Source organism: Chelonoidis abingdonii, chromosome 8 (assembly GCF_003597395.2).
Source record: "Chelonoidis abingdonii isolate Lonesome George chromosome 8, CheloAbing_2.0, whole genome shotgun sequence".
Lineage (NCBI taxonomy): Eukaryota > Metazoa > Chordata > Testudines > Testudinidae > Chelonoidis > Chelonoidis abingdonii.
In genome coordinates, this window is record NC_133776.1 from 84,239,406 (window position 1) to 84,259,801 (window position 20,396).

The following is a 20,396-nucleotide window of genomic DNA, read 5'->3' on the forward strand; positions in this document are numbered from 1 at the left end:
GGGCCATGGTATATAATATCCTCCCAGGCCAGCTATTTGCATAAAATAAATGACATTCCTCAAAGTAAAAAGACAGGACCTCATCCTAACCACAAGTCCCATAGGCAAAAGCCTAGGGAAAGAGATGAGTCTTCATCAGGCCATGAAGATCAGCCAGTTCAAGTTGTATCAGACCACAGGGGAAGAGAAGTCCAGTGTGATAGGCCTCATCCAATGCTCCATTTTGTCAATGGAAAGACTCCCTCTGACTTTAGTTACCTCTGAATCAGGTCATAGGTGCGTGGAACTCCCATTGAAATCACTCTAAATTTGACATTGTTGTACTGCTGTAAGGGGCCCATGGAAAACGCACACTTCCTTGCTATTATTACTATATCCCAAATGAAGAATGAATTAGGAGGACCAAGACAAACATGTGAAAGCAGCGTCCTCTAAAATGAAACAATATCTAGCTATCATCCATCCATCTCTTCATCTGTGTGACTAATGCATCTCTCACCTTAGCATCTGGATTTCCAAAAAAGCTATCGCTTTTCTATCACTTTGGAGGAGCCGCCGTCCAGGCAAAGCTGAAACAGAAGTGATTGTTTTCCATCATCTGGGCCAGCTAAGCAAACTAGAAACACAAACTACAAAAATAGAGGGGCCCCATTGTTTCTGATGAAATCCTGTCCAAGTCCAGAGCATGTGGATTGGGTTGCATCCCTTTCCTCCTCCGTATTGTCTGTATTGCTTAATTGGGTGTGGGCCATGGTGGAGGGGATGCTTGCTTTAGAATAGTAAAGTAAGTAAAAGAATTGGTACATTAGATGTCTGCCCGTCTTTTCCCTCAAATGGGGAATTTCCACTGTCAGATGGGGCGGGGGGGGGGAGATGACACCTACTGACATTTATTGCATTGTGAGAAAGTGAATCAAAAAAGGAGAAAAAAAAAGTCACTAGGCAAACTTCCACTAATTATCAGCAAATTATGAGTAATTTTCTCACTAATATTATGTGATCCCCACATGCTGCCAGCTTCCTACTCTAACCCTCCACTTAGCCCTCTGTGCTTTCCTGGGGGCACATTTTGTTGGAAGTAGCCAAAGCAATTTTAGGAAGGGGGAACTGGGGACTGGTTGAGTTTTGCCAAAATATCCTAAGCATTCCTCCCAGCTTTTTATTGAAGCAGCCTCTCTCCAGTTCTAACAGCATCCCGGGAGGTGGGGGCAGCAGCATGTTGTTTAAATGACCCCCTCCCACCCCACCTCCCCAGGCAACTCTGCAGGTAGATTAACTTGTGCTTTTTTCTTTAGAAAAGCAGGCTGGCCGACAGTGCCAATCCTTGAAAAACTGGAGAGCTAAAATTGCATGTTCTGGGAACAATTAAGCAGATCAGCATTGAGCACTTTGCTTTTGAACTCTGCTTAGCAAAAAAAGGAAACAAGAAAAAACTCAATTTCCAGAAAGCTGGCTAAGTCAATCAAAGGTGGAAAACAGAGCTGTTACGGGGGTGTTATTGGGGTGGAGCTGGAGAAAGAGAGAAACATTCTTCTTATTAAAGAATTGAGAGAGAGAAAATTCATCTAAAAGTCATCTTAAAAGGCAAAAAAAGCCAAAAAGTTGTCTGTGGTTTTACCACAGGACTCTCCTTGGAGAGTTAAAACTCTCTACAACTTTTTAAATCTTTGGCTGTGCAGTATAAGAAAATTGATGAATTTATTGTCCAGTTAGTCCACCCTCCCAGCCCTGCCCTCATGTTCCAAACCAACCTGTTCCAAAGGCACACGAGGGAGTGTGCTCTAGACATCAGGGTGGGAGCCTGATAATCAGCACTCCTGGGTTCTATTCATTGTGGGACTTTGGACAAGTCTCTCTAGCCCTGTCAGATGAAGACTGCGGATAATAATATTTATCTACTTCAGAGGTGGCTTGCAAGGCCTCAGTGTTCGTAAAGTGTTTTGAAAACCTTGAATGGAAGGCGGCCCAAAATGGTTTTGATTTTTCCTCTCTTTCTCTCTGTACGCATGTGCAAGTTTCTTCTTCAGAAAGAAAATAAGTATAAATATATAATGAATATGTATTTAGATCACCTGTTCAAACCCAGACTCAAGCATGTGCCTAAGTGCTTTGCTGGATCAGTCCTGTGATTAATGAGTAAAATCAATCAACAACAGTGCCTAGTGTGTAAGGAGTTTAGATCTCAGTTCAGCAACAAGTGGGGGAAAGTGTTTGAGGATCATTTCATTCGCAGGTCCTTGAAACTAGAGATCACTGGAGCATTCTGCTATACATGGGAAATGCTCCATTACCACCTCCTCAAACTTAGCAGGCAGGCAGGTGTGGGTTTCTCAGGAGATAGGAGGAGCGTGTGACCCCATAGGAACACTCTTAGTACATACAATAACTCCTGGCATAAAATAAAGATACAGTCTCTTTCACTGAGTGGGGCATGATTGGGGTCAGTGGCCCAACCTGTCTACAAATCATTTGCCTCTCTAATGCTTAAGGCCTAAATGCAGTGCTAGAAAGGAAGGTGAAATTTACATCAGTCGGATCAATTTGAAATTTACAGTAAGTGCAACTGCTTTTGATTGCTCTTCACAGCGCAGCAGCAGGGAAGTCTTTAGTTATTCAGGTCAGCTCGCACACCGCCAATTACACCCTTAGCAAAGAGGAGCTAGAAATACAGTTTAAACTGGAGAAGAGGAAAGCCCATCTCGATGAATTTTAAATCTACTTGAACATTGTGCATTTGAAATGTGGCCACAAAACAGAAAATGTTTAAGGTTTGACTTCTGATTAAATTGAGAAAACTCAGCTCAGGAGGAAGGGCAGCCAACAGAGCAGATGGAGAGGACTGAGGTGCAGTGACAGATCTCTGTGGAGCTGTAGGGTCAAGGTATAGAACAGCAGGAAGTGCTGCAGGTCAGGAATGAGGTGTACTTGGGAGATATCTCCCCACCCCCGCAAGGGTACAGGACTGGTGTAGGAGCGACTGCTGCACGTCAAGACTGAGGTGCATTGGCAGAGTTGTTCGAGAGTGCCCAGGACTGGTACAGCAGAGGCTGCTGCGGGTCAGGAGGGAGGTGCATTGGTTGAACTGTTTGGGAGAGCCCAGAACTGGCATAGCAGAGGCTGCAGTGGGTCAGGAACAAGGTTCTTTTGGCACAGCCATGGGATGAATGGATGGGATTCAGATCCACAACAGTGGAGGACTATTGCAGATCTAGGCCGAGGTGCATTGTCGAACTCCACGCAGAGGAAGTTTGCAGATTTGATGAGCTTTTCAGTGTTGCTGGTCCATCACTTTCATATGCTCTAAATTCACACCAGGTTTTGTTTATTTTTTTTTAAACACTCACAGACCTGTCTTATTAAATCTGTATTTGAGATGTGTAATTTAAAGTATATATATCTGGATTCTAGCAGTTGTTAAAAATGGATTCCCTTCCCACACCATGCTTCACACATACAAATGAACAAAGGTACAAGAAGCTCCCATTCTGGAAGTGTGTCTGGGGGGCAGGAGTTATCAGAGAGATACATTGGCTGTTTCTACATGAAGAGGGTAGGTTAAAAAAATCCCTACCATTGCTAACATTAGGAATCCTAGGGCAGTTAAGGCTCCTGCAGCCACCAATGTTTTTAATGCTGATTTATCTAACCCTGTTCCAAGCAGGACTAGATGCCAAATGCCAGTGGCTGCAGAAGCCCTATCAACACTAGGCCTCCCAGGATTGCTGCCACTGATGGAGATTTTTAGCAAGAAGATCTGACCTGGTGCCGTTTAAAGTGAATGTAAAAGCTCGTGTTGGTTTCAATGGGCGTTATATTAGTTCCATGAACAGAGTGGGTGAGATTCACACTCCCATTCTGGCCCCTTTACACCAGATAAAAGGGCTGGAGCAGCATAAAGATGCTCCAAAAGCTCCAGATCCAGCCGGACCAGAATTCCTCCAGCACACGTAGACAGCTGGAGACTGTCCTCTGAGAAACCCCTCCAAGCCTTGGTGTCAGGAGCATGCTGGGGCTGGGGCTGAGGTCAGGCCTGCAGCACATAATGCTGTGGAAATTCCAAGCACCACTGCAGTTCACCAGGCAGTCTAGGAATATTCAAAATGTGTTTGATTCCCCTAATTTCCATGGGGGTCAGACACATCTAAGGACTAGAAGCTATAAGTTCTGACTCCCAATCTCCTGCTAAAACCACAAACCTCAACCTCTCATTTGAAGACAGAATGTTCAGCTCACTGTGAAAAACAAAACAAAACAAAAAAACAGGCTTTTTTGAAAACTTGTTTTCATTTTTAAATTGCCATTCCCATAATTAATCACTATCTCCACTGTAATTGGGTTCTGTGGCACTGTGGGGGGGAAAAATGACTAGAGATTTTTTCAGCAAATCTCTTTAGTTTTAAATAAATAATTGCTTAAATCTCATAATTATGGTATTTGATTAATCATTTCAACTCATTTTAGGTTTCAAGTAATATTTAATAGCACCGTGCAGTAAAGTAATTGTGGGATTAGAAATTCATTTGCCGCTCCGGTAAATCATTATTTTAATTAGATCAAGTACAAAAATTGCCATTTCTTGTTAGGAAAGATAATTTAAATGACATCCAATATGTTCATCATTTCACCAAGAGTACAGACAATTCTGTTAATATGCAAGGGTATGACCCAACCCCCTACACACGCATACACACTCTTTCTCTCTGTCTCTCTCACACGCATGCACATGCACAGTCTCTCTCTGTTTCATATACATATAGTCTGTGTGCAAAACTCAGAGCTCACACCCAAGAAAGCAATATTTTTGCACCCTTCCATATTAACCTTAACACTCTTTCTCTGGCAAAAAAAACACACGTACATGTTCTTTGCAGATGAGGAGAATGAAAAATTTGAGAAGGAACAGAAAAATGTTCTGCAAGCATAGAAAATGGACTCTTGTCCACCAGGGGTTTTTGATAGTGTTTATGATTGGGAATGATTCAGCAGTGGGAAAAGAGACACCAATTAAAAGTAGCCTTTCTCTGCAGAACACAAATCAGTAACAATCTTCCCTTAGGAATAACACTTTACATCCAAGAATCTCAAAGCAGTTTACTAACATTAACAAGACAATCTTTATAACAGTAGGTTTTATTTCCTCCATTTTACAGATGAGGAAACTGAGGCACAGAGAACTGAAGTAGCTTGTCCAGCATCACACAGTGGGTTGGTGGCACAGTCAGAAGTGAGACCAAGGCCTGCTGACTCCCAGTCCTGTGCCTTAACCACAAGATAATCCCGACTTCATCTTTCTACTGGGAGAAAGAAGGGGTGGAAAGTGGATTTGAGGCATGGTGTGTGCTACTGGTATTAGGGCCTCTTAAGGGGAAAAAGGGAACAAACTGCAACTTATGCAATAGATATCTTAATGCCAGAAGGTCAGTCGTTTTTAAAGTGAAACACTAATTAAGGTTATTTATTCCAACTAATGTCTCATCATGGCATGGGAGCTAGGATGTTCCTGAGCCCTTTCCAGTCAACAACCCTTCCTCAAAACTTGTTAAGGGGGAAGGCTGATAGATTTTCAGGCAGGGATGGGGTCAGAAGACCTTTCCTAGTCTGACCTGGCAGCCATGAGAAATGGAAAAGGAGGATCCCAAAGAGACGTGGGATCAGAGCTGAAAAGCCAAGCTGGTCAGTCCCTAGTCAGAGAAGAGGGCTGGGAGACAAAAACAGAGGGCAAGGGTCCAAGACTGATGAGTTAGGCAATAGCTCATATTCGCATATCTGGGGCCTCCTTGGTAGGAGAAAAAAGAAGTCAACCCAAAAAACTAGAAATCTAATCTACTGTATGCTTCCCGACTTGTCAAAAGCTCTCAGCTTAAAGCAGCCACAGTCAGCTACTCAGAGGTGTTCCAAAGAGGGACCCAGACCAATAAATCTTTATGATTTCCTGTTATGAGAAGCGGACAAAGAGATATGACTAGGGATGGGCAGAGCAGTCTGCATAAAGAAAGAAGCCACGTTTTCACACCCAAATCTTTCTGAGGTCAGGAAAAGGTCAGTTTCTGAAGTTAGGAAAGAGGGGGGGTTATGCCACCATTTTTCATTTGGCATGTTTCTGCAGGAGCCAGAGATAGAAGACACAAAGTATCCCTTCCCCATTGGCAACCATAGGTATTGGAAGGGTCACACTGAGCCTGATCTTATGAGATTTCCAGTCTAAAGTTCTGATTTTGCACCCTTTACACACACAAATAATACTTAGTCATGCAAGCAGTCCTGTTGATTTCATGTGACAATGTCTTGTTTATTCCTCACACACTACAGTGATGAGCACAGTATAAGAACCTGTGTTCCATTGATTTCAATGGGACAGCTCACTTGACTATAGATTATTCACATGTGTCAAGTTTGCAAAAGAGGATCTCAGTTTTGCAGAAGAAAGAGTCTTTATAAAGTTCAAATAAGCTGCCAAATTTTTGGATGCTTATGCAAATATTTGTGTGTTCCCACCTCACCAAGTATGACCCAAAGTCTTGTTTCCAAGATTCTGGTGAAAATGTTTCGCATATTGGAACGATCAATTTTTTGCTCTTACTACTGCTTATATTGTCGAGACCTTGCATGTCTCTGCATGTGGATTGAGAGATGTTCCTGAGCATTCCAGGAGTCTCAACACTATACCAAAATTTCAAAATCAGAATTTGTTCTCAACTTGGCTCCAAATAGGAATTTATCATATTTTGAGGGAACACAGTAGCAAAATGGCAATTTTCTGACTACAAAAGAATCCATTTTTTCTTTAAAAAAATTCAGAGAGAAACTAAGAGATATTTTTCTATTTTTGCAAACCCAAATGGCTTTGATTAATGGTTTTGCCAGTGATGAGAATTTTTTCACACTCCTTTATAGCTGCCTTCTGCCCCCTGAGCACTATGCACTTTGCAGTCCCTGCTCTTCTCCCCTCTCTCCTTCATCCTGAGCATGGTACAAGGTAATGAAGGAGGAAGGCAAGGTGTCCAAATCAAAAAGACTTTGTTACAAATACTCTGGGGAGTTCACAAACAATGCTAACGCTGTTCCAAACCACCAGCTGTTTGATAAGATTCTCTTAAGCCACTAACACCGGAAGCAGCAGGGTATAAGAACTAGAAGAGATCAGATTTTGCCTATAGGGTAAGGAACCACCCTGTAACATCTTAATCCTGTGAAGTCAATGAGAAATTTCACTGTGTAGCTTTATCCAGGAGACGTCTAATATTCATGGCGTTTGAAGGCAGTTGGGATTAATGTGGTGGAGTTTACATGTTTTGTAAAACCTCATGAAACATTCAGGCTAGTGACTGTACATCTTTTATGTGGGAGCATTTTCGGTATCATTGGTCACCCTGCACCCAGCTCGTTTCTTTACCATTCCTCACTGGTTACAGCTACATACGCCTCTAAGGAAACCAGGCCCGCCCAGTGGATGACACTGCTCCAGCTTTATGGATGGGCAGTATTTGTCACTTCACTTTATGGAGGGTTGTTTTTGGTTTTTTTTAGAGAGGCCCAAAATCTATGAAAAGGAGACAGACTTTGACAAGGTCACACAAGTGAACCTAGGAAGCACACAAAGCCTTCAGTGCACTGCGAGTGGGACTCCGGACCCCAAGATCACGTGGGAATGGGAGCGATGTGCCCCTGCAGACACGCGGTAAGTGCGCGCTCCTGGGGCTCTCTTCTCAGGGTGAGCTGGTTACGTATCATTTGTTTCTTTTTCTGAGAAATCCTCTTGCCAATATGCTTGGGCATCTGTGAAAGACTTTAATGCCTGGGTATAGCACCTGTGCCCTTTCTTTATACTTTTCAAAGGGCAAGTCCAGGGCAACAGAGAGCTCTTGGAGATCGAAGTCATCTGTCCACAGCATGGACAACCACAGTGCAGGCTCCCCGCTATAGCCCCATTCATCTTCTGAACCCTGACCTGGAGAGATCCACTATTCAATCCTTAGCCCCTCAGCTGAGAGTGCTGGCCAACTATTAAAGCAAATGGGAGTTTAGTCATTCACTCAAATGGCAGCAGGGCCAAGCCTTTAGTGCCAGCTGTGGCTCTGTGTCCAGTAGGAACCGTTCTGAGACCAAACAACTCATTTTATGCAGATCACAAAACAACAGGTGGTTACTATGAAACCAAACTGCTTTCAGATTAATGATCTGTAAGGGAAAGGCCATATAACACCCTTACCACTTCCAGGAGAGAGAATATTACAATATGGAGCAAGAATCTTCCATCTTGGTTTCTTTAATGAAGGCAGACATGACTAGTTGCCTTGAAAGGTCACTCACAATTCACATTTTACTCCAAATTTAGATTTTGAACAAATAAACTTCTACAAATACCTATGACCAACAGTGAAGTTCACAAGTCTTTAAATTCCAATGGAAACAGCTGCCTTAAAAACAAATAACCATTCCCTTGCAGAGTGTGCAACCCAAAAGCACAAGATTCATAGATTTTAGGGCCAAAAGGGATCATCATGATCACTGGGTCTGATCTCCACCAGGTTCTTAGTGCTGCAACAAAAGTGAAACTAATTCTATTGATTTGCATTGTTTCAGCCGAGAAATAGAGGTGCAAAAAATAACAGCACAAAGAGCAAAAAAATCAATTGGATTTTGAAAATGAATTCGGCTGCAGTAGTCTACTGGGTTATTAGTAACAGAGCTAAGGCCGTGTACTTGTTTAATAGATGTTTTGGTCTCAGTTACAGTAAGGCAATTTACACTGCTCATGCTGTAAATTACACCCATTTTATGGCCTTTTTTACTGTCAGAACAGTGATAGGTCATCTTAGTGTAACAGATTTGGACCAGATTCTCTTTAACCTGACAATGCCCCTTTGACTTAGCTGGAGTTTTTTTCCTGTGAAACCTTGGATGCAAAATATGTGGTTGGTTGACAAGGGAATGGAAGATTTGTGAGAGTGACCAGCAAGGGCAGATTTGAAGGAAAAGTGTATTCTTTTTAAGTGTAGAAATCCAGCAATCACAGAGAAAAGACCCTCTTTCTATCCCTTCAGGGATCATTGATGGATAAATGTTTCAGAGATTTAGGTTCAGTTTCACATAGGAGTTCCATGAGTCTAACCCGAAGCTCAGGAGCCATTTTCGATGCACTTTGAGTCATCATCCACCCACATCAACCTGTGTATTACACAATACTGCAAGGTGCAGCAAAAGGTTGAGTGTCTTGCTGTGAACATGTGTTTGATAAAGAACTGGAGACAACATGAGAGTTTGCAGAAGCAGAAGAAAGCTGGCAGGTCAGAATCCAGCAAACAGAAACTAAGCGAGTTAAACACGAGACGCTTCATGAGGATTCTTTAGACAAATAGACGTTTCCTTTGTTCCTGTTGAGATATTAGCTAAGTAGTCCATGGGGAGACGCCTGGGCTCAGATCTGAATGGGGAGTGCTTCCCCTGGTGAGCACCAAAGGGAAATACAGGGGCCAAGGGTAACAACTCCAGTTGCACTTTAACCCTTTTCTGCACTGAGAAGGCTGGAGTCAGGTTTTCCACCTTAAAGATAAAGGCAGATGTGAGAATAAGGAGAGAAATGTGCTGCGTGGCTCCTTTTTTCTGCTGACATTTGAAAAGCAGCAATGGAAAATGTTTGTAATACTGGCTGCAGTTTCAGCTCTTTTTCAAGGACATGTCTGGTGACAGGCCACCGGACATGAATAGTTTGCAAGGAGCATCTCCCAGACAAGGCCATTTTAGTGCAGCTGCTACCAAAGGGAAATTACCTGTGGGATTACATGGGACAGCAGTCAGCTGGGTCCCAAGATTCAAGCGTCAGCAGCAGTCCTGTGTTCACCCACATGAGAATGTGAAGGGTAGCCTGGTAATTGGTTTAGCATTTGGCCAGCAGACACATTGTCCCTCCAAGAATAAAACAACAGCTGGGAATTTGCAGACCTTTGTCAGAGCAGATAGGTATTGTACTAGGCTTCCATGGAGGGTATTCAAGGAACCATCACTGAAGGTGTTTAGCAAGGGCTCAGGTAAGATGAGAGGGGGAATACTACAGGGTCATGTATCACGCATCCTGACGGAAGTCACACTAGCTCACCGTCAATCTCTGAGCCCTGCATCTAGGCTGGGATTGCGAGGCTTCACACTCAAAGTACAACATTTCCCTGCATTTTAGTTTGTTGACATACCAACACCAGCAGGCACTGTGTGTGAGTAACTCTGGGACATTACTGCCAACCTGGTCCAAATTAGAACCAATAACCTGGAAGCAAAAGGCCGGGCATAACCCTGGTCCCAACTCCCTGAGCTATTCAGTCCCTGATGTTATCAATTTAAATACAATTGCAGAGTGGCGTCTACCTCTGCTGGCCTCGGGGGCAGTCTTATCTCTCCTCAGCAGAAGTTGTAGGAGGATTCCTGTGGGAAATGACACACACCCCACCCTTCCTCATTTCCTGCTGTTGTCTCATTTCCTCTCCTTCTCTCTCTCACTGCTATAGCTGGAGTCCCAATGTGCAGTCATTGTTCACTCCAAGTCTAGCTCTGATTTGACTTGTTTCCTTTGAGCTCCTGCCTTACGCAGCCTTATGAGAGGATTGTTACTTGTAGGAAGCCACACAAGGCACCTTCATATCAGACCGTGCTGGATGGAGACACCAATATTAGTACAGGTTTATTGATCCAAAGCGTTCTTGTGATCTCCTGGCAAAAACACTTCTCCAATGTGCATCATACAGAGGAGGTCTTATGTATTGGGAACCTGATTGTCACAAGTGCAGCACTCACAACTCCTAAGCAAATCAATGGGGTTTATGGGTATGGTGCATCTCTGAAAATCAGGTCACGTTTATTTTGCACAAGTTTTACCTTCTATAACCCTATTCTAGTGCAATGGCCTCTAAGACTGAAGGCAGAAGTTCAGACTCCCTGGTCATCCAAACCTTGGCATCTCTGCTGAAACTGCTAACAAGGAGGCGGATTTCTGTCATGTGTGTTGATTTTGTGATGTAGACACCTGTCTTTTAGGATCTGAATTGAATTCACTACCCAGCCATCAATCACATGGTAACAATTTCCATTCACTTCCATCCTAAACTGGATTTAAACTGGCAACCATGAAATGAAAAGATCCCTACCCAGCACAGATACCAGTCCTCTGAGCCAGCAAGCCCTCTGAAGAGTGACATCTGTGATGAAACTTCAGAACTAATAAGATGCATGCCCTACTCTGTATTTGTCTATTATTCAATCATAGCAATATAGAGCTGGAAGAGACCTCGAGAGGTCATCTAGTCCAGCCCTCTGCACTGAGGCAGAACCTAATAAACCTAAGCTATCCCTGACAGGTGTTTGTCCAGCCTGTTCTTAAAAACCTGCAAAGATGAGGCTTCCACAACCACCCTTGGAAGCCTATTCCAGTGCTTAACTACCCTTGTTAGAAAGATTTTCCTAATATCTAACTAAATCTTCCTTGCTGCAGATTAAGCCCATTATTTCTTTTCCCACCATCACTGGGCATGGAGACATTAATTCACTGTCCTCTTTATAACAGTCCTTATCATACTTGAAGTCTGTAACAGGTCACCCTTAAGGTGCTTTTCTCCAGTCTAAACATGTCCAGTTTTTTTAACCTTTCCTCATAGATCAGATTTTCCAAAGCTTTTATCACTTTTTGTTCCTCTCCTCTGGACTCTTTCCAATTTGACCACATCTTTCCTAAAGCATGTCACCCAGAATTGGCTACAGCACTCCAGCTGAGGCCTCACCAGTGTCAAGTAGCAAGGGACAATTACCTCCCATGTGTTATATACAACACTCCTGTTTATACACCCTAGAATGACATTAGCCCTTTTGGAATGTATGCAAACATACTGAATTAATTTTCAATATGCATTATTATGATGATGAATGGAACCTCTACTTCTTTGTTCTCTGTTGTCTTAGTATGCACCCATTCCAATCCCTTTCCCTGCACTTACTTATCCTACTTGGCTTCTCTAAGCAGGGACATTAAAAGCCATCACTCACTTCCCACTGTTTGAATGAGTGGGGTTCTGAATTTCAGAATATACAGGAAGTGTCTGATATCTTTAATGAGCTATGACTATAATGATCTGCACGTGTATCTCCTGTTTTGCAAATCACACTTTAGTGATTTGATTTAATTACCCCATACTCTATGTCTTAAGCTGTTTCATGGGGAGTGTAGTGGAGTTTCTTATGGAGGCTGCACTAGCCGGAGATACGTTGGTTTAGTTCCCTGCTCCACCACAGACTTCTTGTATGACCTTAGGCTGGTCACTTAGCTTCTTGGTGCCTCAGTTCCCCATCTATAAAATGAAGATTATAGAATTACCCTATCCCACAGCATTGTTGCAGCAATAAATAGGGCTAGAGTGTCCAGTAGACTCATAGACTCATAGGTCAGAAGGGACCAATATGATCATCTAGTCTGACCTCCTGCACAAGGCAGGCCACAGAACCCTACCCATCCACTTTTATAACAACCCCTAACCCATGACTGAGTTATTGAAATCCTCAAAATTGTGGTTTGAAGACCTCAAGCTGCAGGCTTAAGGCAGGTTTTCCATTCCCGGTATCATCCTAGTCGTCCGTCTCTTAAACTGTTCCAGTTTGATAATTCATCCTTCTTTAAACATGGGTACACAAGGGAAGCTGCCAGCAACATTCCAGTCGCGGGGTCTCCCCAGCCCTAAAAATTATAAGTACGAACATCAAAAAATAAGTACTAAACCACCTTCTCATGACTGCCGAAATACCTCACCCGATTGCATCCAAAACCGACATTGCATCTTTTTTAACAGCCAACTATCACATTGGCGGCTCATAGTCATCTCTATCAACCAATACCCCAGGTCCTTCTCCCTCTCCGTCGCTTCCCCAACTGATGCCGGTCCCCAACGTATATGTATAAAATTTTAGTATTTAATATCCCTAAGCTGCATGACCTTGCACCCGTTTTCCGTACTATTTACATCCTATATACTAGATACTCCAGGTTTACAAGGTGGTCCAAGAATCTTCCCGGAACTAAGTATCACGGCCTCTCTCCTAGTGTTAGCGAATACCCACCCCCAGCTTTGGCTGTCATCCGCAACACTTTATTAACTATCATTCCGCGACTTTGGCCAAGGTCAGTTAATAAAAAGTATAAATAAGAGTCGGTCCAAACCGAGCCTTGAGGGACTCCCACTAGTAAACCTCCTTCCAGCCTGACAATTCATCCCTTCAGTATGACCCGCTGGAGTCTCCCCTTTAAAAACCAGTTTCTCTTATGCACCTTCACTTTCATATTGCATCCCCTCTTTTCGCAATTTACATAACAGTTCCAACCATGCGGACTGTGTCAAACGCACTTTACTGAAATCGAGGTAAATGTAGATCTACCGCAATTTTCCTTATATCTAGAGTAATCCGTCACCTCTCAAAGAAGGAGATAGGTTGGTTTAGGCACGATCTACCTTAGTAATCCATGTTTCAATTCGCAATGACCCATTGACCTCAATGTCCTGAATACTCTTCGCCCTTAAAATTTTATTCTATATGACTTACATACTAAAGCGTCAAGCTCAACAGGCCCTCATAATAACCCGTGATCACTTTATTACTTCTTAAAAATAGGAACTTACGTTAGCAATTCTGCCAGTCATACGGAATCGATCCACCTCCCGCCGATTTATCCGATTGTTTAAAAATTCTCGCTAACGGCCTCGCAATTTCACGCGACATGCTTACGTAAATCCTCGGATGGAGATTGTCCGGGACCAGTCCGATTTTGTCCCATTCAGTGTTCAGTTTTGCCTCTACCTACGAGGGTAATGATCACTTCCATATCCACAATCCCATTTATCATCCCATCCATCAATCCTAAATCCTCACTAAGTCTTATTAAAACACTGAGGCAAAATTAACTTATTATATATATGGGCATGCGCTAGGTTATCTTAAACCTACGTCCATCTCCTCATGTGTATAGCGGCCCCAAGCTTCTTTTTCCTTTGTTTTCTTTCTTATCTTCCTTAATGTGCTGTAGAACCTTATATATGGTTTGATTCCCTTTGCAAGTCCATTCATGCGGCTTTTAGCCTGTCCTTCACTTTAATCCTAATGTATCTGAACCTCAACTAAGGTAGTTTCTTCCTGCTCATCCGCCTGTTCTTTCCACTCCTGTAAGCGTTTCTGCTTTTTCCTAATCCCTCTCTGAGTGCTGGTCGGGGTCTGCTCATCAGCTGGCTATCAACATCCTGCCCATGGTTTTTTTCCCCTTCTTGGGATGCAGGTCCGACACTGTTTCCGCACTAGTGTTAAGTAATTCCAGGCCCCTCCGTCATAGAATGCTTCAATGCCCAACATAAAGTTCTCCGTCCAATCATTCCTAATTAATTTGCCTTAACCTTTTAAATTTAAGCCGCCTCGAGAGAAGTCGAAAAACCCTAATCCCAGATCTACGTTTTTTTTTCATCTTCCATCTAGGGGGTTTGAAACTGAATCAGCTCAATCACTCACCCAGGTTGATCCCTACCACCATTCTTTCTAACGAGGTCCCTCACACTCACTCACCACAAACACCTAATCAAAATGGCATCCCCTACTTGTAGGTACTTCAAACACTTGATGAAGAAATTCCATCCGCTGTCACATCCAGAAAAATCTGACCCCCTATTATCTTGCAAGCACTCGTCCTCCAGTCTATATCCGGGAAGTTGAAGTCTCCCATAATCACACATTTCCCCTTTGTGTTTACTTCATTAAAGACATTAAAGAGGTCTCTATTCCAGTCTGAAGGCCTCCATTTGCAGAAACATCACTTGCAGTTCTTAGAGAATTGGTGGATTTTCATGGTGGCAGAATGCTGATATCTGTGTCTCCTAACTGTGGAATATCTCACTATAAGCACTCCTTCTGCCCTGGTCTTTAGATGCAATTTAAAACCTATGTTGAAGCTAACCTGGTCTCTAACACAGTTTGACCACCCATTGTGAATGAGACTAACCCATGTTCTAACCTATGAATGTCATTCATTGCAAACACAGTGTTCGTATTATATTCTAATCTAGGGTTCACAGTTTACACACATTCTCTGGCTGGTTTAAGCCACATCAGAAAATGATTTAGCTGGATCAAAGTTTAAACCAAATTTAAACATGCCCCCAAAATGAGTATGAGATGTAGTGATGGTCATTTCCACAAGGAGACAGAAATCTCCATCAGTCTGTTATCACCAGTAGCTTTCAAGAAGTCCGGGGGCACTGTACAGATAGAGACCACCTCTGGTCGAATGCTTCCTGTATAGACTATGTAAATGCATGTGTAGTTTTCAATTTCATCCTCCCTTTTCCACCTCCAGCTGCAGACACCATGGAAAAAGAATTGTCATTCAGAAAAATATCAGTGAGGCAGACATGTGGACAGGCAACAAAATCGAGAGCATTGAGGAGAAATACATAATGCATGAAGATAAAAAAAAGGTATGTCCTGAAATAATCCTGGGGGAGCTGCTGCACTCACACAGAGTAGCTCTCCTTGAGTTTCTCAAGCGCTGCTTTCCCACTAACTAACATGCTTTAAATTCCACAGCCCTGAGATCATTTTCAAATCCCTGCTGTGTAGGAATGTTAGACTCTGGCAGTGATGTCACTTGCCCTGTTTAAAACTCTCCAAAGACGTGGGTCAAAAACCTTTCAGTCTTGCACACTCTTGAGAAAGTGTAAGAACTGCTCTGCACAAGAGGCGGCCTGTGACTAGCACTCAGCTCTAAGCTCATCAAATACCTCTCACTTACAAAGCACTTTGGATCTGGAATGCGCTGCACCAACATGCTCACAGTACACCTGTGAAGGATGGAAGCATTATTATCCCCATCATAATAAGCTCAGCATCTACATTTTCCTGAGAGCCCCCTAAGTTTGGATGCACCCATTTTTGGGGTGCCCACTTCAAGATAACTTGGTCCTGGTTTTCAGAGATTCTGAGCACCTGCAGCTCCCACTGACTTCCACTGGAGTTGTGGTTGTTCGCTAACCCCCTGGGGCATCAGTGACTCCACAACAAGTGGAAGGAGGTAAGACCATAAACGCCTGTCTGTCTTCACTGGCCAGCAAAGCTGGCTGCCCATGAACTAACTGCCTGCTGCACACTTTCAGAGGCAGCACGGTGGGCATGATCCCTGTGTGTGCTTGGGAGCTCCAGGAAACATGATACTTCCCAGAGTTCCACCTGGGTCTGGGCTTAAATGCCACAAACTGGAACATTTCAAAGAACAAGGTGGCACCTTTTATGCATGAACATTCCAATCCAGGGTGATTGCTGCAAATGTTCTGCGCCACAGCTGCAAACTTCTGACTCTGCACTGGAGAAGAGGCTGTGGTGTGGTTCTGACATGTTTTACCCCTTAGTTACTATGTATATATGGATATGTATGGGTCTCCAGGCAGCGTCACAGTTCTGTTTGTTCAAGGGTAGGTGTGGAGATGCATCAGGTGTGTTGGGACTCAATCCTGCAAGAGGCTTTTTTTCTGGTGCTGACTCAGCAGAGCACTTAAACACATGGTTAACTTTATGAGACTACTCACATGCTTACAGATAAGCATGTGCTTCAGTGCTTCCCTGGACTGGGTCCAGATTGATCAGCACCCTGGAGAATCAAGTCCTCTCCCATCTGGTCTGTCTCATGGAGACTTTCAATGCTGAATGTAATTTAAAGGGAACTCTGAAAATGTGAGTGGGGGGAAGAAAAGCACAATTCCAATTTCATTCCCAGAGCTGTCTCCCTGCTAGGGCTTCCCCACATTTAGGATTGTATGTGTCTAGATAACACAGGCTCTAGGCTCTGTCTTTTGCTGCTCCTTTAGTCTCAGAATTGTAGAGAAGAAGCAACCACCCAGCTGTTTGTAAAGAAGCTCAACAGTTGCTGGAAGAGGCATATGAGTAGGGCAGAGATCTCATTCCAAACCTGGCTTGCTGTATTTTATAGAAAATTAGACTATGGAAACCTCCTCTTGAGAGGAATAAGAGCTGCAGTATTTAATTCAGATCCTCTTCTGGCAACTAACAGTCTCTTTCTCTTTAGATAACAGCAGATTGTCCCCACAAAGGTTCTTCCTTTGTAAAGCATTCAGGTGTCTGGCTTTTCTGGTTCTCAAGGCCACCACTCATGTCAGGTGTGCTGAGTTCTTGCTAATAAACTCAGGGCTAGTCTACACTAGAAGCGCTGCAGCTGCACCACTGTAGCGAGTTGCTGAAGACACTCTATGCTGACAAGAGAGCTCTCTCCCCTCAGCATAATAAAACCACCTCTGTGAGTGGCAGTAGCTATATCAGCAGGAGAAGCTCTCCTGGCACTTAGGTTGGTGTACCGTACGTCGCTCAGGAGGGTGGCTTATTCGCACACCTGAGCAACATAATTTAGACCAAAGTCAATGGCAGTGTAGACAAGGGCCCCAGTCTCCATCTCTCTTCACACCAGTGTAATGCAGAAATAACTCCATTGAAGCAAATGGCGCTGGGAAACCAATGTGAGAGGAGAATCAGACTTCCCACATGTGTGATCATGAAACAGACCCGTCTGTGTCCAGGGGCTTTTACATGTTTGAAAATCAGTTTAAAAAGCCATGGCACAAATAAGGTGCCTTGCAATTGCTGCAACAGTTGTAAAATCCCCCCTCCACCAGTCTTTCAGCAACTGCTGCTACTTTGTGCATCAGGCTGGGATTTCTGAAACACTGCAACAAAACATAAACATCACTATTTTGTTTTGTTTTGTTTTCCACACAAACGGCAAACACCCGACCCCACCCCTGCTCCCATTTTTCCTCCCCAAAAAGATTTTCAGTTGCAAACCTGGCAAGTTTTTGCCAAAGGCAAATATCTGACCAATTGTTTCTGGAATTTCAACCTCAGGCTGCTTTCTCTGCCCAAACCTGCAACATTTACCCTTCCCCCAAACTGCAACGGCTTGAACAAAATCACAAAAAATAATCCTCCCGATGACAATGAATGACGCAAAAGTTGATCGTTTTGCAGAGCTTTAGTGGACATTAGTCTAGCAGACAAGGGAGAAGAGTACCACAAGCCCAACTCAGAGCAGCTCACACAGGTTTTCTGTCCATGGACTCGCTTCAGGCTTCTGCTCTTGAAAAACTGAGTTCCATGCTAGCCACTCACTGTGCCTGGCTGCACCATGTAGACCCTGTTATTGTACTGAATGTACACGGTGCGTATCACGCTGATGTAAACTGTCCCTTGGAACTTTTGATCAGAGCAGGGATTTGACCCAATTTCCCTGGCCAAAATTTCCCCTTCCTGCCTTCTGGTGTGTGCTTCCTGGCTGTTGCTCTCTGTTCTAGAAGTGGCTGCACAGCATGAGTACTGGTACAGTATTGCAGGCTCCAAGCCATGCAGTTGAACCTCCCACTATAGCTGTGCAGAGCCCCTTTGACATCAATGGGGCACCAGCCAGGTGTAAGTGTTGCCCCATAGGGAATGGATAGCAGGAGCAGGGCAAGAGTTTGAAGTGTTTGGGTCTGGAAGGCACCAAGGTGAAAAGTGCTTGACTGGCAGCATCAAAGCCTTCCTCAGAACAGGAATAGCATGGACAGCACAGGGCAAAATTTCTTCTCCCAACCTGGACCAGAACAGACCATGTGTCTCATTCAGTCCTAGCCTTCCTGAGTCCATTGACAAAGGTGCCTTCTTTAATGATTACATCTGTCCAGGAGCCATGGCCTGAGACCACTGCCTCAGTTCACATAAGCTTCTGATCAACCATAGCTCACCATTAAGTAGAATTCAGAACAGTGAACTAGAAGCAGAAGGCTCTTTGGCCCTATCTCTTCTCCTGAAACAGTCAGAAGCAGGATGGTCCAGTGGTTAAGGAACTAAACTTGGGCAAGTCACTTAGGCCTGGTCTACACTGGGGGGGATCGATCTAAGATACACAACATCAGCTACGAGAATAGTGTAGCTGAAGTCGACGTATCTTAGATCGAATTAAAATTACTTACTTCGCATCCTCGCGGTGCAGGATTGACAGCCGCAGCTCCCCCGTTGACTTTGCTTCCACCTCTTGCACTGCTAGAGTTCAGCAGTCAACAGGAGAGCGATCAGGGATCAATTTATCGCGTCTACACTACATGCAATAAATCAATCCCCAATAGATCGATTGCTACCCACTGATCCAGTGGATAGTGTAGACGTACCCTTATTGTCTCTGTGCATCAGTTCCCCATCTGTAAAACTGGGATAACAGCAGTTTCCTCCTGCTGCAAAACTAAATACATATAGACTGTGTGGTGTTCAGGTACTATTGTATAAGTACCTTAATAAGGCCTTGTCAACACCACTGCTTAAGTCAGTGTAAGTTACATTGATCAGGGATGTGAAAAAAACAGCCCTCTGAGCGATGTAACTTACATCGAGTTAATGCAGTGTCTACATGGTGACACAGCGGTGTCAATGGGAGACCATGCTCCTGTTGATGTAGTAAATCTTCACCTGATACACTAAATCGACACCGCTGCATCAATCACAGCGGTGCCGATTTAGCACAGTAGTGAAGACAAGGATACATAGATCCAGCCTCCTCCACCCAAGTTTGTTTTTCTAAATATGACTCTTGTTGTTTTTTCTGTTAGCAGTTTCTCTGCAACACAACTGTTTTGTTCCCTTGGGATTATTAAAATAACTTTGCAGCTGTTGTTTGATCCCAGTTTGCAGTAGCCTTTTCTGGCCTTTGTTGCTTTTTCTAGATTGCAGTCTTGCTAAAGTGTTCATGTTTTTGTGTGTTCCCAAACCCTCAGTACCCCGCAGCACACACCCTTTGTACGTACACATTTCAATATTTGATTATTAAACTTTCATTAAAAGATACGTTTATAAATTATATATTTTATGATTTATTCATTCATTTTCATCTCCCCCTGGCCTGCTGCTTATAAAGGCAATCTGATGTCTCTCCTAATACCTCTGTGTCTTGATGAAGATTTATTCCTATTAATAAAGCTAGGTTATGTGAATCTCAGATTTCAGCACTATGTCTGCCAGTTTACATTGTGGACAATCCCACCCACCTCCCTTTCTGAAGACCAAAGCTATCTGTGTTGAGTTAAGTGGAGCCTTTGGATAATAGAATATAATTTTAAAAAGACACTGATGAAATCTTGTAGCCTTCAGACTTTTCCTTGTTTTTATCAGTGGTTATTCCCACCAGAAATGAAGCAGACAGGAAATAGACCAATCCATTCCCACCATGTCCTAGCAAGTAATTCATCTGCATTTGACTAGCCAGATGAAATAATAAAGACGTTGGAGACTGGGTTAACCTGGCTTTTATTGACTGTGTTATGAAGCTGGGATTAGATGAAATTGGTTATTTTTCC

At 43.5% G+C, this 20,396-nt stretch overlaps 1 protein-coding gene across 2 annotated transcripts in view; it reads left to right on the plus strand.

Annotated features, from left to right (window-relative positions):
* The window catches only part of LOC116819796 (vascular endothelial growth factor receptor kdr-like), a 178,066-nt gene that overhangs the window by 89,984 nt on the left and 67,686 nt on the right, over positions 1-20,396 (plus strand). For both annotated transcript variants that reach the window (XM_032771797.2, XM_032771796.2), the window contains exons 10-11: positions 7,528-7,678; positions 15,368-15,488. In XM_032771797.2, the coding sequence (XP_032627688.1) occupies positions 7,528-7,678; positions 15,368-15,488 (272 nt within the window). The remainder of the gene's footprint in view (positions 1-7,527; positions 7,679-15,367; positions 15,489-20,396) is intronic.